This window comes from Triturus cristatus, chromosome 2_1 (genome assembly GCF_964204655.1).
Source record: "Triturus cristatus chromosome 2_1, aTriCri1.1, whole genome shotgun sequence".
Lineage (NCBI taxonomy): Eukaryota > Metazoa > Chordata > Amphibia > Caudata > Salamandridae > Triturus > Triturus cristatus.
Window position 1 is genome coordinate 151,054,969 of NC_140581.1, and position 26,056 is coordinate 151,081,024.

The 26,056-nt window shown below is 45.3% G+C and overlaps 1 protein-coding gene across 1 annotated transcript in view; it reads left to right on the forward strand.

Moving 5' to 3' along the window:
* Window positions 1-26,056, forward strand: part of PIK3C3 (phosphatidylinositol 3-kinase catalytic subunit type 3) — an 855,016-nt gene that overhangs the window by 52,719 nt on the left and 776,241 nt on the right. Inside the window, exon 3 of the mRNA XM_085629033.1 lies at window positions 16,791-16,934. Coding sequence (XP_085485159.1) covers window positions 16,791-16,934 — 144 coding nt within the window. The remainder of the gene's footprint in view (window positions 1-16,790; window positions 16,935-26,056) is intronic.

Below are 26,056 nucleotides of genomic sequence, written 5' to 3' on the forward strand. Positions count from 1 at the left end.
CCACCTATCTCATTGACAGGCTCCAGCATTATAACCTCACTAGAACCCTTAGGTCCTCATATGCTGATCTGATGTAGATTCCTAGGTTGAGGCGTGCCAGAAGTGGTGATCGCACTTTTATCTTTATTGGAGGCAAAAGCTTGGAATAATCTCCCACATTAAACCAGCAATGAGATTCAGTTGAGGAAGCAGCTTAAAACCTAGTGCCAGAACCCCTACCCTCCAACTTTCCTCCCGCTTGGAATAACCTCCCTCTTGCCCTTCATCAAACTTGGAATGAGATGGATTTGAGAAAGCAGCTTAAAACTTATGGCAAGAACCCCTTGACTCCAACCTTCCGCCCACTGGTTCACTTGTGAACTAATGGAAATATAAAAAGTTGGCACGTTTCTGAAGGAAACAATATACAGAAACCGACAAAAGTCGGCACAATGCTGCTTAGAGCAGTTACAACACCAATTTGAAACTTGCACAACACATCTGCTACTCCAACACAATTGGGGGAGCAAACAACAACGCAAAAGACATTTTTTAAATGGTCTCGGATTTCAAGGACCCTAAAGGCACTGCACACCTCTCCCCCTGAAACAAATGTCTTCCCATGTCACCAACTGAGTACATTATTTGAAGACAAAATCTTACAAATTCAGGACAACCTTTCAAAAAATGCAAGATAATGAACCCACAAACAAAGTTTTAGATCAAATTATGCCCTTAGCTCAGGGTAAACTTTCGCAGTAGAACCCTCCTACGGTAGAAGAACTGGAAAGCTTTGTTGCCCTGGATCATCTCCCTCCTTGGGTTGTGAGGCTGTTAGGGGATAGATTAAGCCCCACTTATCAGGATCTCTTTACATACTCTCTAAACTCTGGTATAGCCCCCACCTTTTTGAAAAGGGTAAACAACCTTCCTCTCCTAAAAAAACCCAATGCGGAACCTGAAGTACTCTAGAATGTCAGACCCATCTCGTTGCTTCCAGGGGTCTCCAAGATTATTGAAAAAATCGAAAATACTCAGCTAGCGACATTCTTTGAAACCTTAAAACTCCTATATCCCTCTCAATCAGGTGTCAGGGCTCCATAGCTCAGAGACAGCGCTTATGGAAATAACAGACTCCATCAAGTTCTAATTGGACACTGGTCATAATGCCCCAATAATTGTATTAGATTTATCTGCGGTGTTTGATACAATATCACATGAGATCCTGCTACACCGACTGGCCTCCATTGGGGTGGAGGTGAAGGCCCTAGCCTACTTGCGCTCCTTATTGAAGCATAGAGATTAGGCAGTATAGCTTAAGCTGTTTTTCTCTGAGGCAAAGACCCTCAAGTGTTGTGTTTCCTAGGGCTCGGCTCTGAGCCTCACACTTTTTAATATACATATTACGCCCCTGGCATACCTAATATACTTAATTGGTGTCCAGGTGGTCTTCTTTGCAGACGACACCCAGCTTTAGCTATCTTGGTATCTGTTCGTGCTTTAGAAATCCTTCCATTCATTCATCTTCTTTTTATGCTTGTATTCAATGTATTTAAGACCCCCTTGGGTGTGTTGATCAGATCTTTACTGTATGTTGTGTGCTGATGATACCCAGATTGTTGTTTCTTTCTCTCACAATCTTGAAAAAAAGCAGTTCCAGTTTTCCGCTTGTATGCTAGCCATCATGGAGTGGATGAACCAAAGTTTCCTGAACCTTAATGTTAGCAAAATCAAATTTCTACTTTTCAGAGATAACGGCTCCATATGGGGCACAAAATGTTGGCCTAAAGAACTCGGTCACCTACTGGCACACACCTTCTATGCTAGAACCTCTGTGTAATATTGGATTCTGATTTTTCTTTTGTATTCCATGTTACCGTGGTCACATCCAAGTGCTTCGTAATGCTCCGAGCTATACATAAACTCTTGCCCGATTTGCCTGTCTCTGCATGGAAAACCATGGTCCAAGCTCCTATTTCTTTTGGATTCGACTCTGTCAATGACCTATACCTCGGCCTGTCGTCTTATCTTGTGGGCAGGTTCAAGTGGGTAACAAATGTGGTGTCATGGGTCATTCTGAACCTCCCTCGAAGGATATTACTTTTCTGCCTTATTTTATGCAGCCTGTATTGAGCTAATGTGTGTAAGTGTTTACAAAACCCATTTGCTTCTAATGTATCATAGGCGTGTAGAGGTATTGAACATGTTATACATTTGTGAATTGAAGAGAAACCTTTTGTGCAGATGACCGTTGATGACTTGTGACCATATGTTCTGCACACGTTTTGGTTCTGTAGAAATGTTTCTAACAGGGTAAATATTTTACATAGTAGCTACTAAGTAATGTAAATGGCCTTGAGTTATTGGACAGAATCATCTCAGCATGGCAATGTTTACATATATAGAAGATTGTGTGCACTAGGTACTAACATATGTACATTTGCTTCTTTTGCGTCAGAAGATGGGCTATCTGTAAAGTTTTCACCACACTGTAAAGGGTGCAGATAGTATGATTGTTAGCACCTTCAGACCTTGGTAATTTTAAGCGAATAGTGTCTTTTTTAACAAGTGTTGCATAGAGTGTATACTGTGCTTACTAGATACTTTTTAATAACCTTGTGGTGTATTGCTCATGAGAGTTTTCCTGTCTGCAAACAGTGTAGTACAAAGTAAATGCTCTCTGTAAAGTAAACACTTTTTACAGTGCCCACTTTCCTACTCATATAAACTTAATTTCTCATTGTAGGTTTGGTGACTGTGAGGGGTTTGATACAGATAAAAGCTATTTGTAGTAAGGCATTCATTTTTTAACAGACTGAGGTTTTCTCTGAACCATTGTACACAGATTGAACACCGTGTGCAGTAGGGGTTACCCATATTTCTGTGGTTGATTGGTAATGTGAACTTGACTACACGTGAAATGTTATAGGGTCAATGTTGCACAGCCCAATGTTTGCTACACCTAAGGATGTTATATCGGTTTTGGCATTAATGATGCTTCATGTTATTCTGAGCTATTTTGGACTTACTTGCAGGCCTCTGATGCCATACTAGCTTATAGAGGAATATGTACAAAAGATGATTGAATGATGTAATCAGTGATGTAATTTGAGATGTCATCAGTGATGTCATAGAACGTCATGAGTGACGTAATATGTGAGGTCATAAGCAGTGCATGGCTAGTGTGCAAATTATGGTTAGCTATGTTAACTGTAAGTGGTGAATTTGTTTTTTGTTTTTTCTAGTGAATGTTGTCACTGACATTCACCTCACTATAACGTTACTGTAACATTTGTTTTTTTCAGTGAATTTCGAAGGTTTAAAAAAAAAAAATCTTTTTATCACACCTAACTATAATGTTACTTTAATCTTTGTTTTTTTCAGTGGATTTCTAGTTTTTTTTAAATGTAATGTATTATTTTATTAGCATATGTAAAGCCAACTCCCGGCAGTGCCACAGTGGGTAGCTGGCCACAGCACCTGCAGCCAGGCTCTGCAACAAACTTCACACAGGAAGCCAACACCATGCTGCATACAGCCTTTGCCCGTACAGGGATTGGTCTGCAGCCTGGCCCTGTGGCCAACCCACCCAGAGGTGGCCAACCGCATGCTGCACACAGCCTTTGGCCAGGCAAAGCGGGGTGTTAGCTACAGTGCATGACCTACCCTCCGGCCCTGTGGTCAAATGCCTAGGAGGCTGCTTACCCCTCACCGTGCACTGCGTAGGGTTGGACTTCGGGCCCCATCCCCTGGAACACAACATATATATTAATGGGAGAGGGTCATCCAGCCTCCATCCCAGACCCCTAATTGGCACCGGGGAACCCATCCCCGGAGCCAGTTTCAATAAAAAGGGGAGAGGGGCTGTTAGACCCAGCATCCTTGGTGTGGTTTTCCCCAATTTTTTGCCTTCATACCTCCTGTTTTTGCTTACTTAATTTTTGCTGGCTCTAGGACTCTGCATACTTTACCACTACTAACCAGGAACTGCCACATCACCCCGGCAGCGCGATGCATACCCTTGTATCCCTCGTCAACAGCATCCCCGACAACTACGCTAGACTACTCATTGCAGCCTTGCAGCTCCTCGGAACCAACACATTGCCCTGACTGTGCGCCGCATCCTGGATGCCAGACTTTGCATCGCAAGCCCTGTCGACCGGATCCTCGACGACGACACAGGCCCTCGCATCGCAGCCACAGTGCATCTCTGAACCAACACGATGCATCTTCGAAGTGGATTCTCTCAACACTCTGCAAACCAGGATTTAGGGTACTTTGTTCAGCGGGCCTAACTGGGTCCCTGCAGCTGGCTTGCGCTCCATCGCGGTCAGCCTGAATTTTTTACTTTGTCCTGGTCCGGCATGACCAGATGTCCACAGTTGACACTTTGTGCTTTTGGCCCAATTTTGACCTAAATATTTAACACGGAATGTCTCCGGTACTACCAATTGGATTTTTGTTGTTTTATTTATTAGCGATTAGTGTATTTTTCTAACTTGGTGTGTGCTCCTTTTGTTGTGTGTTTTCAACGTGTGACTCTAATTGAAGTGTTGCAGAAATACTTTACACATTACTTCTAAGTTAAGCCTTGCTGCTCTTAAACCCCAGACCCCCGTCCTGAGTCTTTATATGCACCGGGGACCCCATCCACCTGGACTGTACCTTATTGTAATGGTGAGGTGGGGGCACAAGACCTCATTTACTGAATCTTCTCAGGACCCAGGAACCCCATCTCTGCGGCTGTCTATTTTTTAAAAGGGGATGGAGCCTGCATGGCCCCCTCCATGAGCCTCATTGGGCCCTGGGAAACCCATCCATTTTTATCATGTTGCTGGCAGCCAGTCAGATGACCCAAGGGCAAAAAGCTTCCTGTGCTAATCAAAATACTCTATGTTCAAGGCATATGAGCTGCAGATTGTACACTTAGCATAGATCGCCATCTGGTGTTGGGCCCGGATGTTTGAAGTTTGTTTTTGTTCTTTGGACAGTCTTTGGAAGTCACGAGTTCGGTGACTCCTCCTTCGGTCCGTACTGCGCATGGGCTTCGGCTCCATCCTCAGATTGTTTTTTTCCGCCATCGGGCTTGGATGTGATACTTCGTGCTCCGGCTTCGAACTTCTACGGTTCCAGCCTCGACGGAAAATCCTCGTTCATCGAGTTTCTTCATCTATCTTCATCTCTCGAAGCGGCACTTTTCTCCATTCCACACATCGGCACCTGGCCTTCGGGCCCTCCTCGACTCCGGTCCCGGCCGATGGAAAGGACTCCGTTCAAAAAGTGCCCAAAATGTGGGTCTAAATTTCCCCACACCGACCTCCATCAGGTGTGTAACCTTTGCCTCTCTCCAGAACACGAGGCTAGAGACTGCCCCGCCTGTAAGTCTTTTCGATCAAAAAAGACCATCCGGGATCGAAGAGCTCGACGCACCATGGCGCACTCATCGACCGCGGCTCCACCGGACATCTTCGGAGACGACACCGTAGCTTCGGGGCAACAACACACCGAGCAGGAGGAAGACGTCGTCAGCGCTTCCGAGGCCGACGACTCCGTCCTGGAGGACATCACACCGGCGCAGAGGGTCGTGAGTACTCTACCCCCTCCCACCCCCGCGCCCAAAACCAAAGAGACTCAGGTTACACCCTCGCCTGCAGGCCTGGGTAAAACCAAACACGCAGCTTCTATCACCCCACCTTCGGGCCCGGTGTCGAAGCCTCACAAGTCTCACGGCAGCTCGGGCTCGAGCCAGCCGACGCCTGGTGCCGATAAACACCGTTCGGCACCGTAGAAAGTGACGCCCAGCTCGACTCCGAAGCCACCGGTGCCGAAGCCTGGACTTTCGGTGCCGACAAAACACAAGCACAAATCCCTCGGCACCGACGCTCCGGCGCCGAAGCCTACTTCGACGCCGAAAAAACCGGAGGTTCCAAAAAGGCATGGCGCAGAGAAACCACTCAAGTCCTCGGCTCCGAAAACATCGGCGCCAGCGGACGATTCGGCGCCACCGGACCTTTTTACACCAGATCCTTATCAAAAGACCTTATCAAAGGATCCAAAGACTGGGCTATTAACTTTATCAAGAAAAGACGTCTTGACACACCAGCTCCTCCTCCACCGCCCAAGCGGAAGGACTCTGCCACATCTCCTCTCAGAGTGCCCTCCCCACCACCTCCTACACCTCCTCCTCCTCCTCCTCCACCTCTTCCACCTCCTCTCCCTCCCAGGTCTCCGCCACCCTTGCCTCATCATTCCCCGACCCCGTCCCCAGATCCGGATTACGGGGATCCAGATTATGATCCGGCGGACGCCCCAATGGACCCCACACCTCCGGGGACCCCAGACCCATGGGAAGATTACCAAAACCCTGACATTCCGGATGTGCCTCAAGATGACCTCTACCCATCCAGGCCATCTCCCCCAGAGGACTCACTAGGGTTTCACCACTTAGTGCAGAGAGCAGCACACTACCATGGGGTGGAACTGCATAGTGAACCAGTGGAAGACGACTTCTTACTGGATACATTTGATATTCAGGATAAGTCCACAGCCATCTTGCCCATGCTTAAGGGTGTCACCAAGCATGCTGCAGAGGTATTCAAAGACCCTGTCAGGGCCAGGGTCTTAAACCCTAAAATAGAAAAAAAGTACAAGGCGGCACCCACAGACCCTACATACATTAAGGGCCCTGCTCCCTTAGATTCCCTAGTTGTGTCCACAGCTAGAAAGCGGTCTAACTCCCAGTCCTCAGGTGAGGCCCCACCGCCAGATAAGGAATCGAAACTCCTAGATGCGTCTGGTAAACGCACCGCCTCGCAAGCCGCGAACATCTGGCGCATTGCGAATACACAAGCGCTGCTTGCGCGTTATGACAGAGCACACTACGATGAGCTTGAGACTCTTATGCAGCACCTCCCGGAAAAACACAAACGTAAAGCTCATGACCTGATACAGGAGGGAAAGCTAATTACTAACACCTCCATTAAATGTGCCCTCGATGCAGCGGACACTGCTTCTAGAGCCATAAATACTAGTGTCCTGCTTCGTCGTCATGCCTGGCTCAGGATCTCAGGGTTCAAGCCAGAAGTCCAGGCATCCATACTAAATCACCCCTTTGACCAACAAAATATCTTTGGGCCAAAGGTAGACGAAGCATTAGAAAAAATGAAAAAGGACACGGACACAGCAAAGTCAATGGGGGCATTACAATCACAGACCCCTAAACGCTCCTTTCGGCGTTCATCCTTTCGTAGCACAGACAGAGGCTACTCCACCGATAGCGCCTCTACCTCCTACAAGTCCCCTCCTCAAAATACCTTCTCGAAGGGCTACCAAAGGGGTGGATACAGGGGCAACAACAATAAGGGCAGGGGCAAAACTAACACCACCCGTTCTGCCACCCCGCCCGCACAATTACTTCCCTCCGCTCCCCCCAGACCATCCCACTCCGGTCGGGGGCAGACTACAACACTTTATCCACGCCTGGGAATCCATAACATCGGACAAATGGGTGACCCAAATTATTCGGTCAGGGTACTGTCTCGAGCTAACATCTACCCCACCCAATATCCCACCAAGGCACCGTCCAATGTCTCAAGAACATTCCACACTGCTCAAACAGGAAGTGCTTTCCCTCCTCCAAAAACACGCTATAGAGCAGGTCCCCGTCAATCAGCAAAATCTAGGGGTCTACTCTCTGTATTTTCTGATACCAAAGAAAGACGGGACCCTGAGGCCCATTCTGGACCTCCGGCCTCTAAATGCATACATACATTCAGACCATTTCCACATGGTCACCCTACAACAAGTCCTCCCGCTCCTCTGTCAAGGAGACTTTCTCACTACCTTGGATCTGAAAGACGCATACTTTCACATTCCAATACACCCTTCTCACAGGAAGTACCTCAGGTTTGTGGTGGACGGTCAACATTACCAGTTCACAGTTCTCCCCTTCGGGGTCACCACCGCACCACGGGTGTTTACCAAATGCCTAGCAGTAGTAGCAGCACACCTCAGACGTCAACATATTCACGTCTTCCCTTACTTAGACGACTGGCTGATAAAAGCCGCGTCCTACAACCAATGTGTGCAACATACAGACAGCACCATCCAACTGCTCCACCAGCTAGGCTTCACGGTGAACTACCAAAAGTCCCACCTCGTACCATCTCACACAAAGCAATATCTCGGGGCCACTATAGACACCTCCAAAGGTATTGCCTATCCAAACCCAGCCAGAATCGCAAGCATACAAGCCTTGCGCCAAACGTTCCTTCCTCAGCACTCTCTTCCAGCGAGAGTGTTTATGAAGCTCATAGGGATGATGGCATCTTGCATCTTCATAGTGCCCCATGCAAGACTCCACATGCGTCCACTCCAAGAGTGCCTAGCACAACAGTGGAACCAGGCCCAAGGACAGCTGACGGATCTGGTGTTGGTGGACGGCCGCACCCATCACTCTCTGCAGTGGTGGAACACCACAAACCTTTCCAAAGGGCAGCCGTTCCTGGACCCGGTTCCTCAGGTGATTCTAACAGCGGACGCATCGCTCTCCGGCTGGGGAGCGCACCTCCTACACCTCACAATGCAAGGTCTATGGACTCCACAGCAAAAGTCGCTCCACATCAACCATCTGGAGCTCTTGGCGATCTTTCTAGCCCTAAAATCCTTTCAAAAACAGATTTCAGCCAAAGCAGTCCTCATTCGCACAGACAATATGACTGCAATGTATTATATTCAAAAACAGGGGGGGACACACTCTCCCCAGCTCTCCCGCTTAGCCCAGAGCATATGGAGATGGGAAATTCCTCAAAACATCTTTCTCCTGGCACAGCACGTTCCAGGCGTACAAAACACCATGGCAGATCTGCTCAGCAGACAAACGCAACAACTACACGAATGGGAACTGCATCCACAAGTTCTTCGCCCATTCTTCCACAAGTGGGGGCATCCTCAGATAGACCTCTTCACCACCCACGAAAACAAAAAATGCCCAAGCTTCGCCGCCAGATACCCACACCCGTTGTCCAAAGGCAATGCGATATGGATGAACTGGTCAGGCAAATTTGCATACGCCTTTCCACCTCTCCCGCTAATTCCATTAGTGGTCAGGAAGCTACAACAGCACTCCCTCACACTCATTCTGGTAGCCCCAACATGGGCCAGGCAGCCGTGGTACACCACACTATTACAGCTATCGGTGGTACCAGACCAAAAACTGCACCTGTCCCCATGCCTCCTAACTCAGAACCATGGAGAAATCAGGCACCCGGACCCAGCTCAGCTCAACCTTGCGATCTGGCTCCTGAAATCTTAGAATTTGGGTACCTTAACGTTCCCCCTGATTGCATGAACATTATCAAGGAAGCCAGACGTCCTACCACTCGAGCATGCTATGCCTCAAAGTGGAAGAGATTTGTTGTTTACTGCCGTAACAATACAATCAACCCTTTAGATGCATCCATACAGCACATCATATGCTATCTACTCCATCTTCAAAGGTGTAACCTGGCATATTCATCCATACGCCTACACCTAGCAGCGATTGCTGCTTACCTACAAAACAGACAGCATTTATCACTGTTCAGAGTGCCCGCTATTAAAGCCTTTATGGAAGGCCTTAAACGAGTAATTCCTCCCAGGGCACCACCTTCCCCTGTATGGAATCTAAATGTAGTTCTTACAAGGCTAATGGGTCCGCCCTTCGAACCAATGCATAAATGTGAGCTACAGTTCCTCACCTGGAAAACAGCTTTCCTCGTAGCTATCACTTCCCTTAGAAGGGTTAGTGAAATACAAGCGTTCACTATACAGGAACCCTTCTTACAAATACATCACAGCAAAGTGATACTTCGTACAAATCCAAAGTTTCTGCCCAAGGTCATTTCCCCCTTCCATCTCAATCAATCGGTGGAATTACCTGTTTTTTTCTCGCAACCTCAATCTGTTGCGGAAAGGGCTCTACATACACTTGATGTTAAGAGGGCTTTACTGTACTACATACAGAGAACACAACCTTTCAGGAAAATTAAACAATTGTTTGTTTCCTTCTCTCCACCGCATAAAGGCAACCCCATCTCTAAATCAGGGATAGCTAGGTGGATTGTAAAGTGCATACAAATTTGCTATCAAAAGGCAAAAAGAACATTATCTGTTCCACCTAAAGCCCACTCTACTAGAAAGTTAGGGGCTTCTATGGCTTTTCTAGGGAACATACCCTTAGATGACATCTGCAAAGCAGCCACATGGTCAACACCGCACACCTTCACAAAACATTACTGTGTAGACGTGCATTCCAAGCAACAAGCTAGTGTGGGCCAGGCTGTACTAAAGACACTTTTTCAAACCGCTGCAACGGATACCGGTGGTCGCCGCTAAGGTTGGGTACTGCTATATAATCTATGCTAAGTGTACAATCTGCAGCTCATATGCCTCGAACGGAATATGCTACTTACCAGTATGCATCTGTTCTTGGCATGTAGAGCTGCAGAGTTGTACACGCCCACCCGCCTCCCCGGCTACCTGTATCCGTTCCAGTCCATCTTATTTAGATACAACACACATGGGTTTCTCACTGTTATTACTACGCTCCATCATTTCCCTGTTGGCGAAAAACAATCTGAGGATGGGGCCGAAGCCCATGCGCAGTACGGACCGAAGGAGGAGTCACCGAACTCGTGACTTCCAAAGACTGTCCAAAGAACAAAAACAAACTGCAAACATCCGGGCCCAACACCAGATGGCGATCTATGCTAAGTGTACAACTCTGCAGCTCTACATGCCAAGAACAGATGCATACTGGTAAGTAGCATATTCCTTTTAAATTGGTTCTCCTGCAAGACTCAAGAGACTCTCACAGTCCCAAACGTTCAGATATACAATTTTTTTTCAACCTTAATTTCTCAAAAACTACTGAATTACACCAAATCACAAAAAGCACAATCTGCGGACCAAGATATAGCTTCCTGCCAAATTTGGTGTAATTTCGATCTACAGTTTTTGCTGTAGCCGTGTCTAAAAAGTCTAAGGAAGACGTATGGGGAATTTGCGTTTTGGAACCCCCTCTTTTTTCTTGGCTCCCGCTTTACAGAGCACCCTGAAGCTTTTTGTACACAAACCAGTCAAAATGTAGTAAGTTTTGGGAAAGTATTGTGGTGATTCATCAAACATGGCCAAAGTTATTAGCAAAAAAAAGGCATTTCCTATGGGAATGCTAACTTAGCTATATCTACTTAATTGCGACCGCCACTGGGTAATACATACATGCATTTGATCTCTTTTATACTGTCATTATTCAGATGCTCAATTGGTTCATGCTTACTCAAACGTTTCTTGCCATTCCAACACGTGCACCAGGGTTGTAGGAATGCACAGTCTCCTTTGGGACATCAATACAGGAAGTGATCTTGATACTTCCGTTTCAATCTTGAAAAGATTAGCAAGTATTTAAAACTCAAGAACTCGGATCAACTGTTTCTACACACTCTCCTCCTTTATCCATAATGTCTCATCTATGATGCATGTTTCAGTTTCTGCGCATCTCCTTCTCAGTAGCCTTGGCCCCAAAAATGGCCACCTCTAGTCTTCTAAATGGAAGGAGCTCAGCAGGAGTGAACCCAGTAATACTAGGGACCATTGAGAAGGGGGCGTAGAGTATGATTGTAGCAGGGCAATGCTGGTGCTGTCAGGCCGTGTAATGTGTGAGCCAGTACTGGCGAATCTGTAAACCCTCTGAGGGCCCTAAACTAATTTTCTACCCTCTAAGGGCAAACTAATCTGCTACCCCCAGAGGGCCCTAAACTAATGTTAGTCCTCTGTGTAGAAGCTCCTTCCACACTGGGCTGGTAAGAAAGAATTATGTCCAGCAACTGATTTGTATTTGGGCCTAGTTCACTTGTCCGTACAAATATTTTACTGTTCTTGCAACTTTAGTGCACTCCCAGCAGTTTTATTCCCTATATATCCTAGCTCCTAACTGGTTCATTCTACTAATATACTGGGTCCTACCAAGTGGAGCCTAGTGGCTGGAATCTACTGACCTTTTTCTACGTGGCTCTGTGACATTCTGTGGCTATTGGGAAGTATCCCACCAAGTAATTTGGTTTACTGCTGATGTCCTAGTGCCTCAATACTATTCCACTTCAATTGAATAACCAGGTTACTCCCTTTAGGCACTTAATTGTCTCAAGATAGTGTGAATGAACAGTCTGTGAGAAGTGTTACAATTAGGAACACTGGTATGGTATGAAACAGTAGACTAACATCTGGTTCCAGTCAGTGTTTTACCTTTTAAGAAGAAAGGGGCTTTTATTAAGAGTCCGGTAAACAGTTAATTTAAACATAGGAAACATACTTAAATCAGAAGGTTCTAGCATCTACTAAGACAAAGATAAAACCACAAATATAATAGCTTCTCCGTGCTAAGTGCTGCACTATGGCCAGTGTTGTCCTATCTTGCTGTATTTGAGACGGCTTGGTGGCCTTTGGAAGTTCCTAGATCTATAGTACTTAATCAATGCTTTTCTTCAAAGAAGGATTTAGTGTTTGTATAATGATACTATTGCGGGGATTGTGGGCCCAAATCTGCACCATGACAACCTTGGGTAAGACATTGAACAAGTCTGTGGTCTCAAGTCCCAGCAGTTGGGTTTCCAGTACCTAAGGTAAAAATAAAAGGTGGCCCAAAACATCCTGCATGCCAAAAAAACAGACCGACAAACAAGTAGTACCCCATCCCAATGTTATCACTGCTATTTCTGAACACTGGGAAAGTAAGTTATTGTCTGTTTACGAGCACAGTTAAAGTCAATGGATTTCCATATCCAGGTTAGGACTGAATTGTATTTGCATGTTTTCGAATATTCCAATAGGTCAGATGTAGTAGTGGAAACAACTGTGAATTCCCAGCGCTTCCCAGACCTTTTGAGGATCTGTCAGATATGATTTTCCTGTTAGATGTGGTCCAGCTGGGAACAACAACTGGCTTGAGCAGTCCCAAGTGGGAATTGGACTTTAGTGCCAGCATACACCATGACTGTAAAAGTCAATATTTTCTGAAGCATACATTCATTTACAGAATCAGTACCCCAACCCAGTGGTGTGTTGACAGCTTGCTTCCTCCTTCTTTTATGTTGAGGAAGTGTGATACAGGCATCCTACTCACATGCAGAGGTTTGGTAACAGGGCAGTCTCACCATCTCTTTCGGTGTGATGCAGTGTCTTCTCCCATCAGATATTCTTTTTCTCTTTGCCATCTGTACCACAGTTGTTTAATTTCTGCTAGTCGAACTCCGCCTCCAAGATTTCCTCCTTCCTTAGGCTTGGTCCTGTTTGGGCTCCCCAGTAAATATAGACTTATACTCCTCTATTGGTGAAGATGCAAAACCAGAATGAACCATACAGTTTGCTTAATTTGATGTGTGAACCCTTTTCCAATCCCGAATAAGTGTATCTGTCATACTGTGCTTTGTTTCCCCAAGTTCTGAAGCCAAGAGTCCCCATTTAGACTTGTTTGGATGACTTCTAATGTTTCTCTACGGTTTTCCTAGCCTTACCTTTGTTACATTTGCAAGGTGAACGAGCATCAACCTAGGATGCTGAGGATGGGTGGGTTTCACTCATGGGGAAATCTACTGTGACCAAACGAGTGTGCTAGTAACCCCCATTAGTTAAAACAGTGTCTAAGTTGGTAACCAGGGATGGTGTATGGCCAGGCTGGTTTGTATGCCCTTAACATAGCCAGACTTCTGAAAGGAAAAGATGCCATCGGCACATGAAGATTGAACTAAAACAATACATCACCTTGCATCAATGTAATCTAATAGTGGGATTAGATTGGTTCAATTCCAGTACCTTCAACGCACATCTTTGACTTTGTAGAATTCTCAAATACATTCAGGATGTTGTTTTAGATGCAGGACTGGGCTGTTTTTATGTAAGACTATTCTCTTATTGTGCCTTTTGGTTCGGGGTAGTGGACTATATTTTTACCCTGTTGGGTACATTGAGCTACTGCTGCCCTGAGATGTGCCTACCGGTCCTCCAGGAAAATGAGACAGGAGTATGACATAATTGACCTAAGCTTTCGGTTACTAAAACAGGATTGCTGTTTGCTAAAGATCTGCAGCCCCTTTTCCCTATGTCACATCTGGATCACTGACCTCGATGAGTTGGTCACAGCACAATATGCTGCACTCAGTGCCCCATCAAAGGGCATAATTTCAACTACATTCCACTTGAGCTTCCTAGGAACACACATGTTACACCTCCACGAAGTCACTTTACTTATGTCACAAGGGGAGAAACCTGAAAGACATGATTTGTATTATTGCCCACAAAGTTGAAGTTTTTATCCGGAATCCTGTCTCGTGCAGGCTTATATTCATTAGCGTTGGCTTAAATCTTAAGAAGACTCACGCGGTCTTCCAAAGCCTGTCACAATCTTGCGCATAGACTCCCTTAATTAGAGCGTCAACACATGGAACTGAAGAAAACAAACAGACAAGCGATGTGGAGGACTTCAAAGAACAACTGCTCATGGACTTGCAATATGGCTTCTCATTTTGAAAAGATTTTGCAGTGCAAAGGATTCACTGGCATGCTGCATCACGCCCTCGATTAAATAACTAATCAACACCAATCCTCACTAGATTGCTTAACTATAGAGACAGAGATACAGCATTGAAAAAACTTTATTCAAAAAATAAAATCATTAGAAATAGAAAAATTTTATTAGAAAGGTAATTTAGTTCAAATAAATAGTTATATTCTGCGAGAGGACTAACATAGTTCAGTCATAGAAGAAAGCTTGAGACAGATCTAAATATTAAGCACATAAACAAACTGACATAGAGTGTACTTCCAAAGAGGAAAAGCAACTGAATAAGTATAGAGTTAATTATAAGATCTTGTCAGAGTCTACCTTCTAAGAAAACCCAGAAAGAACTGGCTTGTTTACAATGTACAGTAGGTTTTAAAAGGTTTCAGGATACAGAAGCCACACACATTTTGTTATTCCATCTGACTTGACAAAGATGGAGTAACAATATTACAAGAACCAATTAATATTCCAGCAAATGAAATTCTTCCAGAGACACCTACTTCCTATTGCAGCCTACGCATTATTAATTCAGGAGATGAATTGACATTTGTTTTATATAGCAGAGCAATACAATAGACTGTTCAGTTTATTAATTTCATACATAGAGCATCAGCAGGAAACCTTGAAAAGTCGAAAAGGAACCTCCCGGACATTGCTTCCTTGAAAGAAAATTGTAGACACCACTGTTAAGCCTTCTTTCTGATGATTTTACGGCAATGGAGGCCTAGTCAGCTAACTGAACCACATCAAAATCAGGCATTATTTATAATTAGTAAAAACCCGTTCACACCAGTATATGAACTTTATTTTCTTTAGGATGTTCCCTGTAAGTCTTTGACTTTAGTGTGTCTTTGAAACATTTGCAGTTCTAGTTTGGAAACCTGATTATGTTGTGCCACCAAAATCTTCGAACTCAAACATTCTCTGTCTTCCTATCCAATTCCGTTACCTTGCTTATCCAGATATTAGAATTCTTTTAATTTTGTAATGCAGGGCTCCACTTTGGTGTCAATATTGTTAATGGCATATGAGGTTAGTTTTGCTATCACCTGCAGCCAGACTTAGCTTGCTTCGAAACCTATTTATATCCCTGGAAGAAGATCTTGGTCTGTAGATCATCACCTTTCCCCAAAGTGCTGATGCACATAATTTAGCTGAGCTAACTGGGTGTCTGTGCTTCCTTTATGCTCCCGTGCTGGCGAATGCTCTCTCTGTTTCTCCTGGTTGCCGCACAGTCCTATTTCCCTCAGTCCTCTCAGCTGATATCAGCTTGAGTGCCCTAAGCCGCAGTTCAAGAAGCCACACTAGGACATCAACAGCTGCAGGTGGAGCGACGTGTGGTTCATTTCCAGATTGCAGACCCAGGCCCATTAACTGGTTAGTCTCCATAGCAGCAAGAATCCAGTGGTAATCACTGTACAGGTCACACACACTCGCTCTTTTTTATTGTATCATTACAGGATAAATGCAGGATGATGACTGAGACCAACAAGGCCACAGAGTTCTTTTAAGAGCACCCCTATCGACTGGCAGCACTCTTGCGACTTCCAACACCAAATTAATTTGAAGCACGATTGGTAAAACCTATACATGAAAAAGGAGATTTATTCAAGTGAAACGACTTTAGCAAAAAAACAACAGCCTTAGCCTAATATCTGGTTGTTGTCACTGTCACCTAGAATAGAGATCATACAAACCATAGATAAAGATGTTTTTTTAAAAGCCTTCCATTGTCTGTTTTATTATTTATTTTGTTATTATTTGTATTTTGCAATCTATTAAAATATTTTTATAAAGTCGAAGAGCACTATTATAAGGGCCGTTCAGATGACTTTCAGTGCTGTTGTGATTTCAAAGCATTTATTAGGGTCCTTCTTATGTTAGCCATGAAGCTGATCTTACCTGTGTTTTGTTATGAGAGCAGCCTTTATCTCCTCTTCTCTTTACACAAACTGTTAAATTAGCAGTAGGTTTTAGTGGCCTGTTAAAGGCCAGACTCTGAGGTGCCTGCTTTACTTGAGCTACGGTTTGGGAGTGTCCTCTGAAGTCTTGTGAGTATAGGGCAGTGCTCTTTAATTATGCTACTTTAATTATGCATCCTATGCGCAGGGGAAAGGCACTAAAGTCCCACTGCCCAAAGCACTGACGTCAAACATGGCTGGCGGATCTTGTATCTTTAGTTAAATCCTCATCACTCTAACTTCCTTTGTTGCAGCTGGAACGAGTGGCTGAGACTCCCCGTGAAGTACCCTGACCTGCCGCGGAGTGCGCAAGTCGCTCTGACCGTCTGGGATGTGTACGGACCCGGCAAAGCAGTTCCTGTCGGTGGGACAACAGTGTCACTCTTTGGAAAATATGGGTATGCAATGCTTTGTTGAGCTAGCGAGCACCTGCTGGGGAGGGGCTGGGGGCTTATTTTATTTTTAAATATGTTTTATTGGTTTTATAACCACGTGCAAAAAACACGAGACACGAGTTAAGGATATCATTGGCCTGAGTAAGTAGTAATCATAGTTTACATAAATGGAATTAACACACAATACTGGTAATAAGTAATCCTGCTTCAGGGACAACAAAAGAGTACAGTTACAACCATAGGGCATCATTAGGTCCCACAGCGTAGTTGAACCGTGTCGAATTAATGGAACCAAAGTAACTGGGAGCGGGGCGAGGCAGAGGTGCTGAGGGGTAGGCGTCTTAGGGGAGGGTGGAGAGATGGGTCTAGCCCTAAGGATGTAAAGCAGGGAAGAGAGAAGGTAATTGTATAGAAGTGTAGTGTTCTGTCCGATTAGAGGCGAGAGAGTAAACAAAAGTTGGCCTGGGCAGTTCCATTGGTCACAACGTTCCTCCTGTGTAAGTGTAACCGGGAAGGGGATGTCACGGAGATGGAACCGAGGGGTCTCGACTCTCCTGTTCAGTCAAGGGAACGTGACGGGAGCTGGTCCTATGGCGGGTGTCAGAGGGCGGTGACTTATGCCCCTGGCCTCTTCTCTAGGGGGCTGGGTGTTTTATGGTGAAGATGCTCATCATGTACTATAGTAGTGTAAGGCATACAACATTATTCTCAGCATAACAAGATTTGGGGGCTCTCAACGAATTTTAGCACAATGAATGACAAATGTTCTATTCTAATACACATTAGGCCAGTAAACCTGGTGCAATGTGAAACACCAAATTCTATTTTACATCACAATCTCAGGCAAATCTTACACTCCAAACACTCTGGGTGTCGACCTAACTAGTCTTAAAAAAAATCTTTTGCAAGATATTTAACTATCCTTCCACCAAAGGAAGGTTTTGAAAATTGGAAGCAAATATTGCAGTTTAAGCACATTTATTTAGTTACTGTTGTTTATGCTTGATTTACCTGCACACAATACTTTTATGTTATTTTGTGAATATGATGTTAGTATAGTAAACCTCATTGTAGCTGTTTGGGGGAAGCTGCCACATATCCTAGCTCTATAGCACAAGAAATGTTGAATATATCTTATTTGGTACTTTGTGACAATTCCCACCAAATATTTTTGAATTTGAAATGCTTGGGTAGTCATTTAGCAAGAGACAAAACCCATGTTTGATAAGATTTGCTCTAATAACATACATTAAGGATAGAAACTGAGCACACAAGCTTGATTATAGATTATACTCCCACATCACAGATGGCTGTCAATCTGGGATTACCAAGGGTAAGCAATGTTGCCCTAGTTTTCCATTTGGCACTCAACACACTGCACTCAGTACCCCTTGTCTAAGTTAAAGGATCAGAAAATACAGTGCTTTAAAAGTCTTATACCTTTTTTCTACATTCCTGTCCCTCTACCTAGCCACTGAGCAGCAAATAAGTAGCTGTTGTGGAGCTAAGCATGGGTAAAGGGATCAACCTTTGATGCCACTACAGCTATTGCTGCCATTGTAGTGAATAAATGCCATGGCAGCTCAGGGCTGACATTCAAACCTGCAACGTACCCCTGAACACAAATGGGAGAAGATGATTAAATAGCAATAACATTTGTGAAAATAATTTCTAAAGGTACTCGAAGAATGAGAATGTATTTACTAATAACAATGTTTGCAGATTTCCATGGAATTCTTGTGTGAAGCAAATGACGTATGAAATAAGACTTCTTGGGGTGGAAGCTTAGTAGCAGTATGACGAAGTAATCCCAGAAAGAACTTTGGATGCATGAATCTTTGGAATGATGGGGCTTAATTAGAACAATTGTGAGAAAAAGACTAGACTGCAGACAAACAAGTCTCTCCTTTGTTGTGGTAGGCAGGGAATTAGGCACAATCGCTAGGCCCTGCAAACCTAATCCCAACCTTATTTGAGTTAACTTATTGGCTCATCTGAGCAGGAAGCAATTATTGTAGAGACAGAAAATACGTTCACACAGTATTATCCATTTTAAGCACTGCCCTCCAGCTAACATAGCCTTGTGCCCTATAAACTATTGCAGACGACGAGACAACCCTGCTGGCCTCTGTCCTCAAAGAAGTTATCATTCCCTTCCACATTCCATCCTGCTTTCTCCTCAGCTAAATGTAACAATTATAGCGAGGATCATGAGAGGTTTGCCTTGTGGCACTATATAGAAGGTGGGCAGCTCCTGCTTCCGAGGGGTTCTTCTTGGCCTGCCCTAATGTCTCCTGCTCTCAAAATAGTTGGTCAGATGTTCCTCTTTCAAATCACTTTTCATTACCAACAGGGGAATCTAAACAAAGCTTCACTGATAAACACTGACTAGATCTCTGTCCTCAAAACTGGCATCCCAACCCTCATTTATTTCCTTCAGGAAGCTATACACTGATGGAGCTTCCTTCTCTGTCCACAAAGCAACATTTTAAAACTCACTCCTTGCAAAGATAAGAAACATCCAAAACCACCACAGATTCAGGGATGCGGTAAAGACTTGGCTATTCCGTAAAAGGTGACACCCCTACTGCAAAGCAGTCCCAAATCCTAACAACCCCATAAATTTGAGTCGTCACCTATGCACTGGTGGTAGGTATTCACATCTGTCACTCCTCTTGGCTCCATTCCAACCTTAAGTGTATCTAACAATATGGCATGCATATATCTTGTCCCAAAAACACATTGAAAAGTATGCTCATTAGGACTGCACAATTTTGTACTGTGAACTACATAATTCAGAATTCTACTTAGGCCCTGATTACAAATGCCTTGGAGGAGAGTGTGGTATCTATTGGTTATGTTAAGTTAGATACTAAGAGGGTGTCTCAATTTACCCAGTGTGATAAATCACATCAATTGTGAGTTTTGTCGGAAAATGGAACATAAGATACAGATGTTAGTGTTCTCTGCACCAAAACCTGCATGCTCTGTTATTTACTAGGCACTTATCCCCCAGCAAAGTTTTTCCCAGGTACATTTTTGCAGGGGAAACCGGTTTACATTTACCTGGGAAAAATGCTGTGGTTGTGGGGCTTGCGATGTGGATATGTGCTGTACCAGGAGCTACCATACATTTCGAAATTAACTAGGCCAAACATAATCTGTGCCTGCAACCACTTAAGTTCATATAAGACAAAGTTTTAAGCGTGGTACAACGGTGTGCACTACAAACTACAACACTTAAAAAAAATATATCTCACACGTTTTTAAAAAGAATCATTAATGTTGCTTTTAAAGATGTACCTAATTCTGAATGGCTAACCATTACTTTACAGCACACAACATTATCAAGATTTCTGCAAATGCTGTGATTTTAAAAAAGCAACATAACTGATGCGCTTCTGTACTTTTGAGACTTTTAATTATAGGGGTTCTAGTATACAACACATTATTAACTTAGCATTCCTTGAAAACAGTTTAAGTTAAATATATACATTTGTGTTCTACATTACACAAGCTACAGGATATGTTATAGTTATGCAGGATTGGGCTAGCTATTTTATTGATCCCAGAAGGATGAAAAGGTAAGATGCCTTTGTTGGAATTCAAATTCAAATCCATGTCCGGCAGGCTTTAGAGCTGGTTGAGTGACTGAAGGTTCAAGCCAGGTTCGGGACAGATGCCTCGCTCTGGCTCATCTTGAGGCCCTTTTAGACCCTTAAGACCAAAAAGAGCCAAGTTTGCTTGAGGCTTTTCACTGCCAGTCACATGCAGCAAGAAAATAAAAACAAAGCATTGACCTGTGATGTAAAACAGGATAAAGTAATAGCCATCTAGTGTCTGAAATTCACAACGAGAAACAAGAAAAACTGAGTTCAATCCCAGGTTCCTTGCATGATTAAATGGTGTGATCCTAGGCAATATTTAATTTCAACATACCTGCTTTTATTATTGCACATACACTCCGTACAGTGTGCCCCATTTTATTATGAGTTCACTTAGGCTGCTCAGTCATTGCCAGGGTCTCTATGCATCTATTACGATCTTGTCCATGCGACTTGTTTGTTCACAGTTGGGGGGTATGTTTTCGCCCCTACTTATTAGAACATTCCTACCATATTATCAGCGGTCGCTGGAGTCTGTTCACTCTATCGCATCTGCCGACATGCTGAAAATATATCACAAGTTCACATACTCTGTCAATGTCTCTTGCTCAGCCACGTTGTCTTGTCTCACTGCCCTTCTGTGTCTTGTGCACTACTGTCCCTGCTCTGAACGGCCCTTGGGAAGTTCTGGTTCCTTCCAGCTCGCTCCATCTGTTTAATGTACTGCATTGCTGCCTTGTGATCCGTGAAATGGTGAAACTTGCCCTCTGCTTTAATCCTCAGATTTGCTGGGTATTGCATACTGTCTTCAATATTAAGTTCATAGAGCTTCCTTTTAGCAGGGACAAACAGGCGGCACTCTTCCTGGACCGCTGTGTAATGTCAGGTAATAGAGATATTGCAGATCCTTTCAGTCATAATGCGCCCAGCTCACGAGATTTGCGCAGGACCGCATCTCGGTCTCTATAATTTAATAATCTGGCTATGATCGGCCTTGAGGCTGCTCCTGGTTCTGGGCGGGGTGCAAGTGAGCGGTGCGCTCGCTCCACTACAAATATGTCGGAGAAGGTGCTCCTGTCTAGCAACTCCACAAGTATGCACTCCACATATTTCCCCATATTGCTGATGTTGGTTGACTCTGCAATTCCTAAAATTATGATGTTTTTTCTGTGTGATCTGGCTTCCAAATCATCCGCTTTAGCATGCAGCGTTTTTAGAAGTTTGACCATTTCTTTATGCCCCCCTGCCTCAGTCTGTATGGTTTGTTCTGCATTTTATACTCTCTGTTCCATTGCATCTAGCCTGTCACTATGCTTGTTCAGTCACTCAGACATTCTGTCTATGCGAAAGGTGAGGGCATCTATTTTACTGTCAATTTTCGTTTAGCTCTGCTGCATTACACTTAAAATATTTTTAAGCTCCCTCTCACCTATTGCATCTGCGCTTTTCTCCTCCAGGGGTCCGCCAGCTTCTAAAGTATGCGTTTCCCGGGTCCTGAGAGTCTTGCGCAGGTCAAATTGCAATATAGATTGCAATTTGTCCGGTTTACCCATTTTGTTAGACTATATGATTACGCTTTACTATTGTCATAGTCTGGCCGCTCTGCGCAACTTTCTATGTGATATAGTATGCTGGTGTTGGCTAAGCACTATATTGATGCCTGGTCTGTGCCCTCTATATACTCTAATATACGTAGGCTGGTCAATTGTCTGTTGTGTTAAGTGCACCAGACTTGCCCCTAACCCTTCCAGATGCATCAATACTAGTGTAGTGCTGGGCGAGCCCCTCTCCGCTGCGTTGGCGAGCAGTATCCGCACACCTCCTCCCTCGCTGCATCTGACCTCCGTGTGCTCTACTTTGTTCAGTGGTCCCGCAAGATAATGATGTTCTAGGCGCACCGATAGGTATCGGTGCGTCAGGAGGGTCTTACCGCCGTTGTCTACTGGCTGTTACACCTACAGTTTGCTTACGGGATGCTGCTTTGCCGTTTTTGGGCCTACAGATCCCAGCTCTAAATTTGTTGACCCATGAGGTTGCTCAGTCTATCTGTGCCAGGCCCGGTCAACCAATTGTGCTTTTTCCTCTCTGCACTCTGCAATGTCGGTCACCCTTGCTTCTTCCCTGTGGCACCTTGTGTTTTTGCTAGTTGCTGGCCCATATACAAGTAGTTCCGGCAGTCCGCTGTGCCATGGGCAGGCGCTCGCTCACTGGGAGCCAGGCCTCGGCTCCTCTGCCGCTCCCAGTGCACCTACCCTTGCAAGTTCTCCCTCGCTGCAGTTTCGCGCCGTCAGCTGTTCCGCTCTCTGTGATCTCGTTTTTCGTATGGCACAGTCCCAGCGTTGCTCCCGGCGACCAACAACTGCCCGCTAGATCCCTCTGGTATCTACGCTTCTTCCGCTCTGGGCATCCTCCGGGCAATTACCCAATGTCGTGGCGTCTAATGAGCTGCTGTTGGTAGGCCGCTGCTGTTGGTAGGCCGCTGCATCGCTTTCGGGTGTACAGGCACAAATTTGGCTGCTTTCTCCTAGTAAACAGGATGCCTTCGCTTAGTCGCTTGCTCTTACTTCTCAAGCTGGGTGTTTATTGAGCATGAGGCTCGAGGATTATTTAGTATAGAGGTGACTGGCACGGGAAAACTCCTAAATTGCGGCCATCTTGGAACCAGGCAAGCTCCGTCCTCCTTTTATTATTGCACATGGCAGCACCTTGAAATACGTGAGCACTGTATAAAAACGTCTTGCATTTGATTTAATAGTCTATATGCTTCTACATGTATAATAAGAATCTAGGCCACATTTAGGGTGCACATGACAACAGTCTTGCCTCTTAGTGGCGTATTTATCCGATTTTGGCATAGGGCAGTGCAACAAGACACCTTGCTGTGCTGCCCTATGCCAAAGTGAAAGGGCAGGAATGCATCATATTTTTGCAATATGGTGCATTCCTGTTCTTTCACCCTGAGCTGGTGCCGTTTCTGCAGCCTAGCGCTAATGCAGGCACCCTTGCATCATGGTGCAAGGGTGCCTCCCCTGCATGCAGGATTGTTTTTGTGCAGGAAGGGGCATCTTCCTGCACCAAAACAATGCTTATAGGTGTTTTTCTTTTTCTCTGTGTGCTGCAAAATGCAGCACACATAGAAAGAAGAACCACTGTGGAGAAATGAACATATTTCTTTGTAAATCTGGGGCAGCGTCAAATTCCATTGGTGTTGCGTGGAAAAACCCACTGCAACGTCCATAGAACGCTTCCGGGGCGCATAGTAAGGTGACGCAACGATTTGCACTACAACAAACAAATGATGGACGGAATGCTGACAATGCATACATTCTCCCCCAGTCAAGAGATCTGGGTTAAATCCATCGTTCTTTTGCCCACTACACCACCCCAGTTTAGACATGGCCATATGCAAATCAGTCTTGACCCTGTGCCTCATGGGAACAGTCCAGCCCGAACTGCCAAGCCATGTCTTCCCTGGACCAGAATCAAGCATCCTAGGACCGGTTTCTGGCTATCAGCCGTCATCAGCCAGGATAGCTTGACTCCAGTGGCGTAGTGAGCACGGGTCCCACGTCTGGGAATACCCATCCCACTTAGGGCAAAAAGCGTTACAACAAACAAATGATGGACGGAATGCTGACAATGCATACATTCTCCCCCAGTCAAGAGATCTGGGTTAAATCCATCGTTCTTTTGCCCACTACACCACCCCAGTTTAGACATGGCCATATGCAAATCAGTCTTGACCCTGTGCCTCATGGGAACAGTCCAGCCCGAACTGCCAAGCCATGTCTTCCCTGGACCAGAATCAAGCATCCTAGGACCGGTTTCTGGCTATCAGCCGTCATCAGCCAGGATAGCTTGACTCCAGTGGCGTAGTGAGCACGGGTCCCACGTCTGGGAATACCCATCCCACTTAGGGCAAAAAGCGTTACAACAAACAAATGATGGACGGAATGCTGACAATGCATACATTCTCCCCCAGTCAAGAGATCTGGGTTAAATCCATCGTTCTTTTGCCCACTACACCACCCCAGTTTAGACATGGCCATATGCAAATCAGTCTTGACCCTGTGCCTCATGGGAACAGTCCAGCCCGAACTGCCAAGCCATGTCTTCCCTGGACCAGAATCAAGCATCCTAGGACCGGTTTCTGGCTATCAGCCGTCATCAGCCAGGATAGCTTGACTCCAGTGGCGTAGTGAGCACGGGTCCCACGTCTGGGAATACCCATCCCACTTAGGGCAAAAAGCGTTACAACAAACAAATGATGGACGGAATGCTGACAATGCATACATTCTCCCCCAGTCAAGAGATCTGGGTTAAATCCATCGTTCTTTTGCCCACTACACCTCCCCAGTTTAGACATGGCCATATGCAAATCAGTCTTGACCCTGTGCCTCATGGGAACAGTCCAGCCCGAACTGCCAAGCCATGTCTTCCCTGGACCAGAATCAAGCATCCTAGGACCGGTTTCTGGCTATCAGCCGTCATCAGCCAGGATAGCTTGACTCCAGTGGCGTAGTGAGCACGGGTCCCACGTCTGGGAATACCCATCCCACTTAGGGCAAAAAGCGTTACAACAAACAAATGATGGACGGAATGCTGACAATGCATACATTCTCCCCCAGTCAAGAGATCTGGGTTAAATCCATCGTTCTTTTGCCCACTACACCACCCCAGTTTAGACATGGCCATATGCAAATCAGTCTTGACCCTGTGCCTCATGGGAACAGTCCAGCCCGAACTGCCAAGCCATGTCTTCCCTGGACCAGAATCAAGCATCCTAGGACCGGTTTCTGGCTATCAGCCGTCATCAGCCAGGATAGCTTGACTCCAGTGGCGTAGTGAGCACGGGTCCCACGTCTGGGAATACCCATCCCACTTAGGGCAAAAAGCGTTACAACAAACAAATGATGGACGGAATGCTGACAATGCATACATTCTCCCCCAGTCAAGAGATCTGGGTTAAATCCATCGTTCTTTTGCCCACTACACCACCCCAGTTTAGACATGGCCATATGCAAATCAGTCTTGACCCTGTGCCTCATGGGAACAGTCCAGCCCGAACTGCCAAGCCATGTCTTCCCTGGACCAGAATCAAGCATCCTAGGACCGGTTTCTGGCTATCAGCCGTCATCAGCCAGGATAGCTTGACTCCAGTGGCGTAGTGAGCACGGGTCCCACGTCTGGGAATACCCATCCCACTTAGGGCAAAAAGCGTTACAACAAACAAATGATGGACGGAATGCTGACAATGCATACATTCTCCCCCAGTCAAGAGATCTGGGTTAAATCCATCGTTCTTTTGCCCACTACACCACCCCAGTTTAGACATGGCCATATGCAAATCAGTCTTGACCCTGTGCCTCATGGGAACAGTCCAGCCCGAACTGCCAAGCCATGTCTTCCCTGGACCAGAATCAAGCATCCTAGGACCGGTTTCTGGCTATCAGCCGTCATCAGCCAGGATAGCTTGACTCCAGTGGCGTAGTGAGCACGGGTCCCACGTCTGGGAATACC